The sequence below is a fragment of the Fukomys damarensis genome, unplaced genomic scaffold, assembly GCF_012274545.1.
Source record: "Fukomys damarensis isolate Sample0158 unplaced genomic scaffold, DMR_v1.0_HiC HiC_scaffold_24, whole genome shotgun sequence".
In the NCBI taxonomy this organism is placed as follows: domain Eukaryota; kingdom Metazoa; phylum Chordata; class Mammalia; order Rodentia; family Bathyergidae; genus Fukomys; species Fukomys damarensis.
In genome coordinates, this window is record NW_022900936.1 from 35644588 (window position 1) to 35659071 (window position 14484).

At 33.4% G+C, this 14484-nt stretch overlaps 1 protein-coding gene across 1 annotated transcript in view; it reads left to right on the top strand.

Annotated features, from left to right (window-relative positions):
* Positions 1–14484, top strand: part of Cadm2 (cell adhesion molecule 2) — a 241785-nt gene that overhangs the window by 84829 nt on the left and 142472 nt on the right. The window contains exons 3-4 of the mRNA XM_010602876.3: positions 963–1115; positions 3126–3263. Of these exons, the coding sequence (XP_010601178.1) occupies positions 963–1115; positions 3126–3263 (291 nt within the window). The remainder of the gene's footprint in view (positions 1–962; positions 1116–3125; positions 3264–14484) is intronic.

Here is a 14484-nt window from a genome sequence, read left to right on the forward strand (position 1 = left end):
CTCTCTCTCTCTCTCTCTCTCTCTCTCTCTCTCTCTCTCTCTCGGTGTTGCTGGCGGACTCCCATTCAATAAGCAGTAGAAATGCATTTATTGGGGCCAACTTGTTTTTCTAGGTATCGGTTGGGGAATCTGAGCCTAACTCATCTTTCACTGTTGGTTTTACCCTCTGTGGTGGTCCTCAGTCATGATGTTCCTAACAACTCCTCCTTCTTCTTTCAAAGTATCCTTAGTTGTCTCTTGCTTAATTCTAGATTTAATAGCTGTACTTAATGAAGCACTTTATGATAGTTAGAATTCTTTTATTTCTCCTGTAAAATGAATCAAGAGATTCATAATTCTGCAAGGGTCTTAACAATATTCTATGAATCAAGTGTTCTAAGTCAGAAAATGATTTGCACCAAAGATCATACAAACCCATAGTATACTAATCAGTCAGTGTAAATTTAAAAATCAAGTCGCTTACACACACTTTTCAGTTAAGTGTGAAGTCTGGTTTAAATATAGTTCAAGAATTACTATGGAAAAGATTTTTAATATGTGACTATTTTTTGTTGTTGTCTTGGAAAACTTATAGCAGTCATATTTTTCAAATTTATCTGCCCTCAGACATGAGCCCATGTTGTTTTAGGCTTTTTTGGCATTAGCATTGAGTGAAAGATTTTCTGAAGAAAAGCTATTTTTATTATCACAGTCCCCAACTCATCCAAATTACTGTGCCAGATATAATCATTTAATTAAAAATTTATTTCTGAGAACATTAAGGGATACTTAATTCTATTGTGATTTTTAAAAATCTGATAAAATATGTCATTACATTTAAACATTCTTTAGCAGTTTCAGAAATCAAGATATAGATGCATGGTCAAATAAAATGTTTATTTTATCATGTTAAAATCAATAGTCTAAATGTGTTGACTATTTCTGTTGTTGTTATTCATATTTTTAATATTTTCTCTTTCCAGCCTTAAGGGACAATAGGATCGAGCTAGTCCGTGCTTCCTGGCATGAACTGAGCATCAGTGTCAGTGATGTGTCTCTCTCTGATGAAGGACAGTACACTTGTTCCTTATTTACAATGCCTGTCAAAACTTCGAAGGCCTATCTCACTGTTCTGGGTAAGTGCAAGGGGCTAACATCGTGGAATCACAAACTAGAGCGATCATACAGCCATAGCAACACAATTCCAGAAGAAAAGATATTCTGAAAGTTGTATTAAAAGATAAACTGTGATTTAGTTTGTTTGCTACACTATACTAAAAGACATTTAAAAATAATTTGGTGCCACTCTTCACTGTATTAATGGACAAACATTTACATGATCTCTGCAAGGCACATAGCCAGCAAGAGACACCTGCTTTCTTAATTTCCAGTTAAATTTCTTTCTGTGAAATCATCTATATACTGTGTGCATTCTGATTCTTTTATTGAGTGACAGAAGAAAGAACATAGTGAGATATCTTTTGCTGCTTCATTTTATCACTTAAATCACCTGATAGGGGCCATCCTAATAACTTGTGGCTTTCAAAAGTGACCCGAATGTGTAATTTAGTGCATTTCAGTGACCATGACATTTTCATGTGTCTTTTTTTTTTTCCTCTCCAAATTTGTATTTTCTGGATTTCTAACTGAAGTACATCAAGTCACTTGTGCATGCAGCTTGTAGCTTCTTTGCGCTTTTATTCTCTAAGTATTGGGCCATTTTCTAAAAGGTTAAAGTGACATGAAAAAGCAATACATTCATAGAGATTCTGAGGAAATAAAGTTGCAGCTTGGAGCTCTCTGTGATTCCACAGACGTCAGTGCCCCAATCAGCGGAAATTGCTGCAGTTCATTGAAACACACCTGTGTGCTGAACAAGTTAGAGGAATTTAAAGATTGATTTTTTTTTTTTTGGTGCCCCTAGCTTGCTTTCCTTTTTAAGATACAAGTACAATGTTCTATTTGAAAGGACCGATGCACATTATTCTTTTGGGCAGGAATAGTAAAGCTAATCCAGCCAGTGAATTGGTTTTGTGCTTAGGATATGAAATCGTTTTTGTGGCAAGTCACAGGGGGACTATTTTATGAAAATCTTCACAAGTTTGTCATTAAGGACAAAATATACTCACTACAATGAAATATTTTAGGAATAAAACTGCCTAGGATTAACACATTTTTGGGTAGAAAACCAACTTGAAATTCAAAGAATAGATATTTCCTGAATTTGGTTTATAAAATAAAGGTATGACACAGTTTTTTTAAGAGCACAGGGATATAAAGAAGACAAAGCCCCCAACTAGCTTGTTAATGGAAGCATGTTGGTTTATCATTTATATTTGTTGTTCTTGTTGTATTACATCGTATTTCTCACATTGGTGCTTCCCAACATTCTTGCATTTAATATTCTCAAAACTGATTAAGTAATACAAGGAAGGTATTAGTCCGTCTTTATTATTGAATAATTTTGTATGAAACCATAATAAGCCGCAGCTATGACAACTGAATAATATGGTCCAGGAAATGTGTTAAGTTCTATTTTTTAAATAATCCATGTCCTAGCTCTTTATATTAGACTTCTGCTTGTGATTATCTGAGCAAGAAAAGGTAGTGAAACCAGGAATAAAAAGAGTCTACATCATGCTTCCCAAAACTACAATTGCATTTCTTCTATAAATGACATCCAGAACCATTCTCCATTTTAGAAGAATGAGAAAGGCCAATAATATAGTTGTGTTTATTGATCAGTCTCTTATTCTAAAATTAATTTTCTTGAAAAAAGTACATAGGCCATAATAGAACTTTTTGAGCTTTAAAAGTTACAAAATAAGGAAAGAAAGGTGCTGTTTTAGTTAAATTTAGTTAATTTGTTAAGAAAAAAATGTTTTTTCTATATTTGTTTCCCTCAATATAATCTATCTTCTTAAATTCCTATACTAGAAAAACAACATACACTGAGTGGTTGTTTTCAAGATTTTCATAATATAGTATTTTTGCAGATTAAATTTCTACAATCCAATTTTAAAAACTACTTTAAACTAAATGTGTATTAGAAACATTTTGAAAACCATACGCACATACCTTAAAGTTTATTCTAAAATACAGTAGTTTCTATCAATATTTAGTTCATGCATTTGCTTAAATTTCAGGTGTTCCCGAGAAGCCACAAATTAGTGGATTTTCATCACCAGTGATGGAAGGAGACTTGATGCAGCTGACTTGCAAAACATCTGGTAGTAAGCCTGCTGCTGATATAAGATGGTTCAAAAATGATAAAGAAATCAAAGGTGAGAATAGGAAAAAGTCTCTAAATCAAAATGAACACACAAAAACTATTTAAGCATGTTTAAATAATGTATTTTACATACTTTAAATGACATAATTATTTCCAGATTAAATTCAATTTAAGATAAATGTACCCATTTATTAGTTGAGGTAATTTCACTAGATATATGAATGTAAATCTCTACATGCCTTACTTTTTCCATATGTAAAACAGGCTAAAACAATTATATACCTCATAGTTATGTTGGGGAAATGAGTTCATATATGAAAAATGCACAGATTCATGCTTGAAAATAGTAAGCAAGGATTCATATTAGATGTAATTGTTTTAGAACTCATATATAACAATTAAATTATAATCAGGGAAATTGAATGAATTATTTTTTCATCTTGTCGATTTCTGGAATTACAAAGTTCTGAAAATAAAAGAAGGTAAACATCAGTAAGCTTAATTTCTAGAAATTTGCATAGAACAAAAAATAATTGCTTGTCTCAGTAAAAATGCAAAATAAAGTGTTTCCTACATCCAAATTTAAGCTTCTCTCTCCCTTCCTTTCTCCCTCTCCTCTCTGTTTTTCTCCCTCTCTCTCTCTCTCTTTCTCTCTCTCTCTGTCTCTCTCTCTGAACAAGTACATACACACGAACACATACACAGATTTATTAAGGGAGTGAATAAGTTGACATAACAAATGGATAGTATGAGTTTGATTAAAATATTTTAAAACTATACACAGATATTTTGAATCTGATATTGGACATATATTAACATCCAGGCATAAGAACCATTTATGATGATCACTAAAATAACTTGCATATGACATACTGTTATGGTGAACATGATTTTTTTTTTTTTTTCGTACTGGGGATTGAACTTGGGACCTTGCACTTACAAAGCAGGCAGTGGATCCACTGAGCTAAATCCCTAACCCTTGAAAATAATCTTCTATGAGACAAGTTTATGCTAAAAATTCTTACTATTTTAACTTGTAATTCGAATACCTTAATTAGATTAATTCTTATTAATGAATATGCAGATCAAGCATATAGAATTGCGTAAATTACTGATAAATCATAGGATTGTAATCCATATAATTACTTTACAAATTCTATTTTGATTCTTCTCTGTATATTTATTCCAAACCTTGGATATTATCAATAATTTCACTCTAATCACTGTTTTTGTGTTTGAACTATTAAATGTGTCTTAAGTTTTGAGAAATACAAGACCAAGAGACACAATCTGAATGCTTTACTCTGCCAAAATAAACTTTTAAGTAGCCACATAAGTGGATTCTTACATTCTGACAGGGTTCAATGGCATCCATTCTGGATATGTTTGTTACAGCATTTTTTGGAATTACTTAGATCTTCTTCCCCAAATAGACCCTCCATCCTGCTTCCTAAGTTATCTTATGACAAAAATCTGTTCCAATCACTTTTCCCCTTAAGTATTTGCAACGGAAAGCTTTAAACTGCAGGGTATTTTAAAAATCTGCTTTCTTTAGCTTAAGAGAATTCTCTAGGTAGTGACATTTTAAACACTCCCTGTATATTTTCCGATGAAAATCTTGGTTTATGATAGAATAAACTTTTTAAAAATACATAAAAGTCAATGCAGTGAATTGTTTTATAACTTACATGCATCTCTTCCTTAATTCTGACATAATTTGTTCTCAATTTCTTAACATTTTATTTGTGTCCCACGGGTTTTTCTCTTTTGTATCCTCAAGGAAGTTATAGGCTCTAACATTTTAAGTACTTCATTAGTATTGATTGATTTTTTTTAACATTACAACCTCATGAGAAACCCTTGCTGTACTAAAATTTGTATAAAAGTGCTTAATTGATTACAAATTTGGCATATGTTTTCAATGCCAGATACATTTATCATACATTGCAGGTGAGAAGAAAGTTTCTGTTTGTTTGCTTATTTGTTTTTTTGGGGGTTGCTTTTTTGTAAAACTGTGGGAAATTTGATTTTATAAACACTGTCCTTTAATGTCATCTGAATTATGACCATGACAAAAGTTGAGACTAAAAACATACAAAACCAACATGTGATTCTATCCTCTATTCGGCAATCATGAAGCCTCCTTTTTTTTTTTGATGTTATGTTCTCCAGTGCATGGCTCTTATGATTTGTATCTAGGAGTCCCACTTGAGGCTTTGAGCGGCCATCTAGACACAAACCATGACAGTGCTTATTTAGAGAGCATTTATTATCATTCTATTTAAAAAGCTTTTTCTCTGTTTATAACTCTTTTGCATGTTTACAAAGTTGTCCAACCCAGATGGTGAACTTCTTAAGTGATATAAACTTTATTTTTATTGGAATATGCATGAAGAAAGTAAATGCAATAGTCTGCACAGCATGAGCATTCATTATGCTTGTTGCCCATGGATATGCTAACAGAAATTTCATTTTACAGTCTCTGTAATAAACATTTCTCACCGACAGGCTGCTCCATCCTTATCTTGCTCATTCTTGTCTTCTCAGAGATGAAAATTTAACTTTCTAGTATAATTGGACTATTTTTACTATAATATCCCTTGACACTATGATAAAAAGATAGCTCCTAGTAGAAAACAAAGGCAAAATGTGAGGTCAGTAAAATTCAATTAAATTCATCTCATTATAAAAATGGTTAAAATACCTCCATATTTCACAATATACAAACATCCAGGGCGGGGGATTTGGCTCAGTGGTTCTGCCTCCTGCCTCGCAAGTGCAAGGGCACAAGTTTGATCCCCAGTACCAAAAATAATAATAACAATCATCATCACCATCATCATCATCATCATCCCCCCAAGACAAAACAAAACAAACATAAAAACCCACAAAAAACTAAACATACAATAATCTATATTTGAAGATCCAAATTAATAAATCAAATTTTTTTTCTGGAGAGTCTAAAATGCCCTTGAGATTATTAAGTAAAATCATGCAGGATATTTTATTTATAGAAGAACATCTGTACATGTTTTCATCTTTTATCCATTACTACCTGGTATTTGAATTTTATTTCCAATCTTCTAGATGAACAAATACCACTTGATCACAATTGGTGTTTTTGTTTTTATTTTGTTGTTGTCTCATCTTTTTTTAATTTTATTTTTTTCTTATTGAGTTTATTGCTACATTTTAGGTATATAGTACAGTTGCATTCATCATTTGGATCTTGTGCCTTTACATGCCAGGTCTTAGTTCTCATTTTTCCCCATACCCTTGCCCTCCCTTCACCCCCTCCTCCTTGCCCCATTTACAAACACCTTATTTCCATTTTTTCATTTTCTCATATTATTTCTTCCCCTTATTACCTTTACCCTACCCTTCCCACCTTCCCTACACCTTTAGCCCCTTTCTTCCTATTTCACATTGTCAATTACACCATTTGGATCTTATTTACTCTTTTAGGTTTTCACACCAAAGAAATTGTTTGGTATTTATACATGTGTGAATTATTTATTTCACTTAAGAGTATATCCTCATATGCATCAATTTTCCCATGAACTACTCAGCCATAAAGAATGAGAAATTAGTGTGTCATCTTCTATAGAAAATTTCAACCTCAGATTATAAGGCAGTGGTTTTCATACATTAACAGGCATTATTTATCACATGTAGGTTATTTTCTTTTTAGATTTTCTGGCTGCATAGGTCTTAGGTGGACCTTAAAATATGAATGTGTAGTCTTCTGTTAAGTGTATGAGTAATACTGATAATTCTCTTTGAGAACTAAATTGGTATAGCGAACATGAAAAGAGGAATATCAATAATCTACAAAAATATTCCTCTGAGCTTTTATCTCTCATCTGCTAAATGAGGATAATAATGCTTGTCTCAGAATGCTATGAACCAAAAGTGTTGTCAAGTACAAGGAATCACTAAATGCATTTTAGAAATCACCTGTTTTATTATTTTTACTCAGTCAGACAGTGGTGAATGGGGAATTGTATCAATCCCTAAATTAAATTACAGATATAAAATGAATAGTGTATAAAATATACTCCAAATATATACTACCAATATGAAATAAATACAACAAAATAGTTTTTTAACACATTCACAATTTGCAGATGAACACATAATCATAAGATCTAAAGGCACAAGTGTAGAAACTAGATACAGTTCTTATACAAAAGAAACAGAAAGTGGCTTTGCTTTGTGAGAAAGGTGAGGGTACAACTGTTTATTCATGCATCCTGGCACTCAGTAAATATCTGCTTACTGAATGAATGTATCTCAATGGTGGAATTTGTCATATGGGCTGGGCATAAAGTAGGTGGTTGAGCCTTGTGAAAAAAGACGTTTCTTCTGACTATGCACAGCAAGAGCATGTGACTGCAGTAACTGTGAAACTTTATGTGTGATACAGGTATGAAAGTAAAGCAAGGAGGTAGGCCCCAGATACGCTATGGAAGACTTTTTTATTCTAGGCTAAGAGATTTAAAATTTAACCTGAAGGCTATGGTGAGACTTTTTTAAAATTAAGCTTTAATCGATAGTATGGAACAATCCTAATTTCCTCTAGTGTTGAGGATTTTCCCCTCCATGAGCTGACTCAGACATAACTTTGTTGCCTTTGGGCAGCTCTGCATCCAAAACCACAGGTGTTTCTCTGCAGCCTTTAATCTCTAGATAGCAAGGAAGTGTGAAAAAGTATGTACTGCCTCCTTAAATCTCTCAGTTCCCTAAGAGCTGACATTTAACTCTTTCCAGTAGTTTGCGGTTTGAGTATTCCCTATAACAAAATCTTAGAATTGTTTTTCCAGCTAACCAGCATTTACTTTAATGTGTTGAGCAAAATTCTATGCTTTCAGTGACCTGCATCCTTCTAGGAACATAAACTTCCCCTTGAGTGTAGGATGGAATTGTGAAAACAAAGTAACATGACTGCTTTGATAATATTACTTTATATGACAAATGGTGCCATGCAGATGGAATTATGGGTGTCTCTTGAGTCTACGGAAGGGAGCTTCTCAGAAATCTGACCTGCCAAGGTATACTGACTTTAAAAAAGATTAAGGAGTCAGGGAGATATTCTTTTCTTGGCTTGGTAGGAAACAAAGAGCTGTTTTGAACTGTTTATAGGTGCTCTGTGGCAAAAGAATTGTAAGTGACCTTTAGGAGTTGAAATCAGTCTCTAGGTGACAGATAGTGAGAAATGGCATTACTCAAAGAATGACTGTACTTGTAATCAGTGGACTTGAGAAGAACCATAAAACTCAAATGGGAAATATAGCTACCACCAACACTTTGAAACAGCCCAATGACACTGAGTAAAGAAACAGGCTAAGTCCTACCGGGACTCCTAACCCACAGAAACCATGATACAGTAAATATTTTGTTTCTTTTATCTGTTCACTTGACAATAGATTTTTTGTTTTCTTGCATGACAATAACAAGAAGTTGCTTCTGGAAAGGAAAAACGATTTCTTACGATCACACATCTGGCAGGGCCTGGGCTTGAATATTCTGAGTCTACTACCAAGCACATGAATCTGGGGAGAAATGTAATGGTTAGAAGCATAATTAAGAAGCATTTCAAGCATGAGCGAATAGAGCCATGAAGTAATAGACGACAATAGTGTTATTTTACGAAAGGATGGATTTGAACAGGAAGATAAATTTAAGGTGAACTCGTAAATGAGCCCGAGACAAAGAAAAAAATAGCATCAAAGACTATATACAATGAGGGTGATTGAGTTTTTTGAATAATGAATATTTGCTCATTGAGTATAAAAAGGCATTAAGGGAAATTAGTTCAAACACAAACGATGTGCTTATTCATTAAAATGCTGAGGTGGAATTCATTTCTAGAATATAAAATGTTAAGCTTGGTAAGCTATTGAAGTTTATGACTAGGAAAGATGTTTGTACTATACAAATGTCTGACCTCAGGAAATTTTAAGTCTTAGCCTTTTAAAATACCCATTATCCTTCATATGCGCAGCATATTGCTAACATATCTTTTCCTAGTACAACCATCCGCCATACCCTGATAATTATGCCAATACCTGAGAGCCACTATTTTGCAAAGGTTACTTATAGCTTGCCTAGTGTTTGAAAATGTTTGGCAGTCTTCAGTTTACTTCAGCTACATCTTCCTGTGTTAATAGGTTTTTGCCAATGTCAATCAAAGATGGCTCATTTTCAAGGAGACTAAATATGGCATAATTTTGCTATAAGCTACTTAGTCACTTGTCAGCTGTTGAAAAGATAAGAGTGAATTTCTCAACAGCGTATTTCTAGAAAGGTGGTTCTTAGACCATTTGAATTAGAATCACTCCAGGAAGTACTTTAGAAAACAATTTAAAATGAAGATTACTGGTCTCAAAGTTCAATCCCTAAATCAGAATCTCTGGGTGCTAGAATTGAAAACCCAAATATTTCTCAAGTACCTCTAATGATCTTTATATTCAATACAGCTTCAATATCCATAAGATTAAAGAATAGTAAATAAAGTTCTAACAATTATTCAAGAAAGTAAGGGAGGGTACCCTAAACAGCTAAGGTTAGAAAATGACTCAACATTTAAGGTGTCTCGTGAGCCTGTTCTTAAAGGGATATTATCTAAAAATGAATCAAAATATACTTTAGTACTTTATTGTTTGCAGAATTATGATTTAATTCATTTCTAACCAATATTTTGGCAATATACATTTTTTGCTTCTTTTGTTTTTCAAAATTGAATTTATGTGAAATTACCTTTCACAAAGCATATAATGTATGGTCTCAGTATATTCTGATGTTATAAAATCAGTGTTTTGTTTTGTTTTGTTTGTTTGGCACCTGGAATTGAACTCAGCTTATCTTTGCATTTGCCAGGCAGGAGCAGTGCCACTGAGCTGCATCCCCTCACACAAAATTATTTTTAGCTTGACTCATTTGACATCAGTTACAGAAAACCTTAATTTGAGTAATATAATAGTGTATAAACCAGAGATAGTAAATTCTGTGAAGGTAAACAAAGAAAATGAGAAAGACAGATGTCTATCTCCTGAGTTTAAATTTCCTTTATTACATATGTTAGGGATTAATTGAACATATTATCTTTAGGTTATAGAACAAACAGTGCATTTATTAAGTTTATGTTTATATTTATCAATTTGAAAATGTCCTTGCCATGTAAGTTTAGAAAATTCAGGACACTGTATGAAATGAGAAAAAGAAATACTATTAATGATATTTATGTGCATGACATGTGCCTTGTGCATGAATGTGTACATATGCCCAGATTTGTGTGAACAAATTGTAGATGTGTGAATACTTTTTAATTTGTATTACCTCAAGTCTCTGGAAGTAATGCTATGATGCATAAATCAACCTATGAAAGGATATGTAGCAACTGATCTATGTTGGTAAGAGTGGTGGGTGAAAGCAATACAGAAAAAACACAAAACTTTGAAAGCCTTTCTTTTTTCTTATTATTTTAAAAAGAATTTTCTTTTGATATATTGTAGTTAATAAAAATAATTGACACATATTTCAATGGTACAACTTGGTAACTTTTAACAAATGTGTCTTGTAGTAAAGACATCACTGAAATCATGGTAATGAACAAGTTTGCCATCCTCCAAAGTTTATTACTCTGCAAAACCCATTCTTCTTGACCCTCTCTGCCCACACTCCATCTCATTCTCAGAAAAATTATTGTTCTGCTTTATATCATCACAGATTACTTTGCATTTTCTGCCACTTTATAGAAATAGAATCAGAGAAAGCATCTTCTGACAAGTCTCAGGAATTCTTTCCCACAACAGACCGTGGCTTCTGACTGGTTTTCACTGCTTTCCCTCATTCAGTGCTAGCTGCTTTCAGTGTTCCCAAAACTCCTTTAATGTTACCTGCTGAAGACTTTTGGTGCCAATGGCCTTAGGTGTTATCAGGTCAGCACCTTCGATTTGAGATAAAAACCATGAATAGGAAGGAATATGCTCTCCTGAAGAGGGTTTATTAGGACTTATGCTGTAGCCTAAAGGGAACAACACAACAGCTGAACCTGACAGAAGTATGGGAGCTCACAAAGTTTCAGGCTTCCCATTTGGCATTTAGTAGGGAAAGGGTCCACTGAGGTTGTAACTAAGGTGGGTTGCAGAAGGGTGAAATCATCCAGAGGGGATGGGGGAGGTCCTACGTGATTATCCATGTCTGAAGCCTGCTGCAGGCAAAGCAAGTATTTCTGAGAACAGTCATGAGTCGCTTCACTTTAAATATTAAAGATACCAGATCTTTTCCAAGGTGAGGCTGACTACAAGGCGTTTGGGGAAGCTGTGGAATAAAAGTATCTTTTGGAGAGCTTGAGGCTCCTGTCTACTGTCTCTATTCCTTTACTTCATATACTGTGTTACTTCATTGGATTGTCTTAAAAAAAAAGGCATCTTCTGACCTGCTATGTGCCTGTGCAGATAAGTATGCTCTGTATGCATTTTTACCTTTTGTCTCTGAGTTCTTCAAGTTCTGTGACTTACATTTCGGTGTAAGATGATAGAGAATCTGAAAAAGGCTAGTTACTTATTAATATGTGGAGATAAGATTGTATGCTTACAACCTGCCTGATGATACCTGACTGTAGACATTTGTTACAGAAACATAACAAGCTATGGGCGAGGAATTTCTAGAAAATAATTTACATAGAATAGGGATTCACTGTTAAGAGATATACCTCATTATGGAAGGCATTATGGATCCAAATTCATTGAGTACAGCCAAAATAGAGGACTAAAAATGCATTTTCACACTTATGTATAATTTTTATCATGTATATCTACCATTGTTAATTATAAAAGATGAAAGAATTCCTATTAAAATATTGTTACCTAGGATTAGAATTCCCATCTCTACCTCTTCTTGAAGTTTTGAATTTATGAATAATTCCTGGAATATAAACTCAGCACAAAGTGTCCAAGATAAACTGCACACATTATACAGGATATACCCTCACAGCTTGTGAACAAGCTGTTTAAGTCAGAGAAAGGGAAGATAGGTTGAAACTGACAAATGCTGCTTTTAAGCTCATTGTATTACTGGAGCAGAAATAATAAATAAAATTTGTATTTCTGCTGGTTATTAAAAGTAAGTGATAACTAAGAAGAAGAAAAGAAGATTACCATGGGAGAGGCTAATCTGTCTCTGGGATTATCATAACAAATTATTAACTAATTTTCTGGGTATCCATTTTTTCTAAAATAGGGTATCTCATAATCCCTTGAAGGAAGTTTCTGAATGGGTGAGGATAGGAAAACAGACCTGATATTTTTAATACGTAAAATACTATTCTCCTTCATACTTTGTACATAGTGTATTATTTTACAGATATTTAAATAGTATGTTTATATATTCATCTTTTGCATGGACAGAGGCTTCTTCCTTTCTTGAGTATATGCCAAGGATTTTATTATAGAATTAATGAAACACTTGGAAGAAAATAGTTTATTTGACTTTAATATTTAAAACTTAACTTTCTTCCTTACTGGATTCTCTTGTACACTGAACAAAGCAATTCTGAAGAGATAGAATACTAAATCTAGAATAAAAAATGTAAATACAGAATCAAATACAATATTAATGAGGCATTTAGTGAAATTAGTTTTCAAAGGACATGTATGATTCTACTTATGGATTGTTGTTCTAAAATGTACATTTTTATCTTTATTATATAGAAGAAAATCCCTTAACAGATAATAAAAAGTTGCTTCTCTACCATCAGGTACTAATTAATTTGGGTCTAATATTTCTTACAGAAAGTGATTGTAATTCATTTTATTCTCAACAGATTTACACTAATACAAAAACCCCAGAAAACTAACACAAAATAAGTGGTATTGAAAATGAAACTACAAAATCAGTGTAAGAATAAGATGTACTCTAAGATGAGATTAGTAGAAATTATTTTATGAAGACTTTTATATTTATCAGTGGTGAATTAAAAACTTTCATTAGTGTATTTTAGCAATTAAAATAATAAGATGATCAGTTAATTATCATGCCCATAAACCATTTGTTCAAAAGATCTAACATTTACTGATAGTGAAGAGAAGAGTTTAAATCCATATGTTTAAACAATGTGTTTATATTAAATGTAGTCCTTCTTAGGGTACACATATTTTTATGGTTTATAGCTAAATGCAAGCAATTCTAGTCAATAAAAACAAGGCAGGGAAGTATCACAGTCCCCCACTTGAAACTATACTTGCAAAGAAACAGATCTGAGAACAGTGGAACAAACTCGAAGGTGCAGAAACAACTCCAGACATACTCAGCGACCTCATCTTTGACAAAGGAGCCAAACACTGTCACTGGAGGAAAGACAGCTTCTTTAATAAATGGTGCTAGAAGATGGGATTCAACTTGCCAAAGATTAAAACTAGACCCCTATCTTTCACCATCCTCTAAACTAAAATCAAAATGGATTAAAGATCTAAATATTAAAACAAAAACACTAAAGTGGCTGGAAGAGAGGTTAGGTATAATTCTTGAAGACATTGGTGTAGGAAAAGATTTTATGAACAAAACCTCAGTTGCCCGTCAACTAGCACAGACAATCAACAAGTGAGATGTCATCTTATTAAAAGCTTCCGCACAGCAAGGGAAATGACCAGCAGTGTGCAGAGACAATCCACAATGTGGGAAAAAACCTTTCACCAGTTCTCCCTCAGACAAAGCTCTACTATCTAGAATATATAAAGAACTTTAAAAAATCAGACCTCATGAATTTAAAGACCCAGTCCAAAATGGGCCTCTGAAATGAACAGATATTTCTGAGACAAAGAAGTAGAAATAGAAAATGAACATATGAAAAAATGTTCAACATCACTGGTCATTTGAGAAATGCAAATGAAAATAACATTGAGATTCCATCTCACACCAGAAAGACTGGCTGATGTCATGAAATCAATCAATAACAAATGCTGGAAGGGCTGTGGGAAGAGAGGCACCCTGCTCCACTGCTAGTGGAAGTGTAGACTGGAGCAACCATTGTGGAAATCACAATGGATATCCCTCAAAGAGCTAGGATTGGAGAACGCATTTGATTCCCCTGCTGGGTATCTTCCCCAGAGAACTAAAGAATCTTACCACAGTGATTTACCTGCTCCCTTATTCATAGCTGCATAATTTGTCATAGCTGAAACTTGGAAGCAGCCTGATTGTCCATCAACAGGAGGCTAGATAAAGAAAATGTGTGAGTGTGTGTGTGTGTGTGTATGATATATGCATTATAT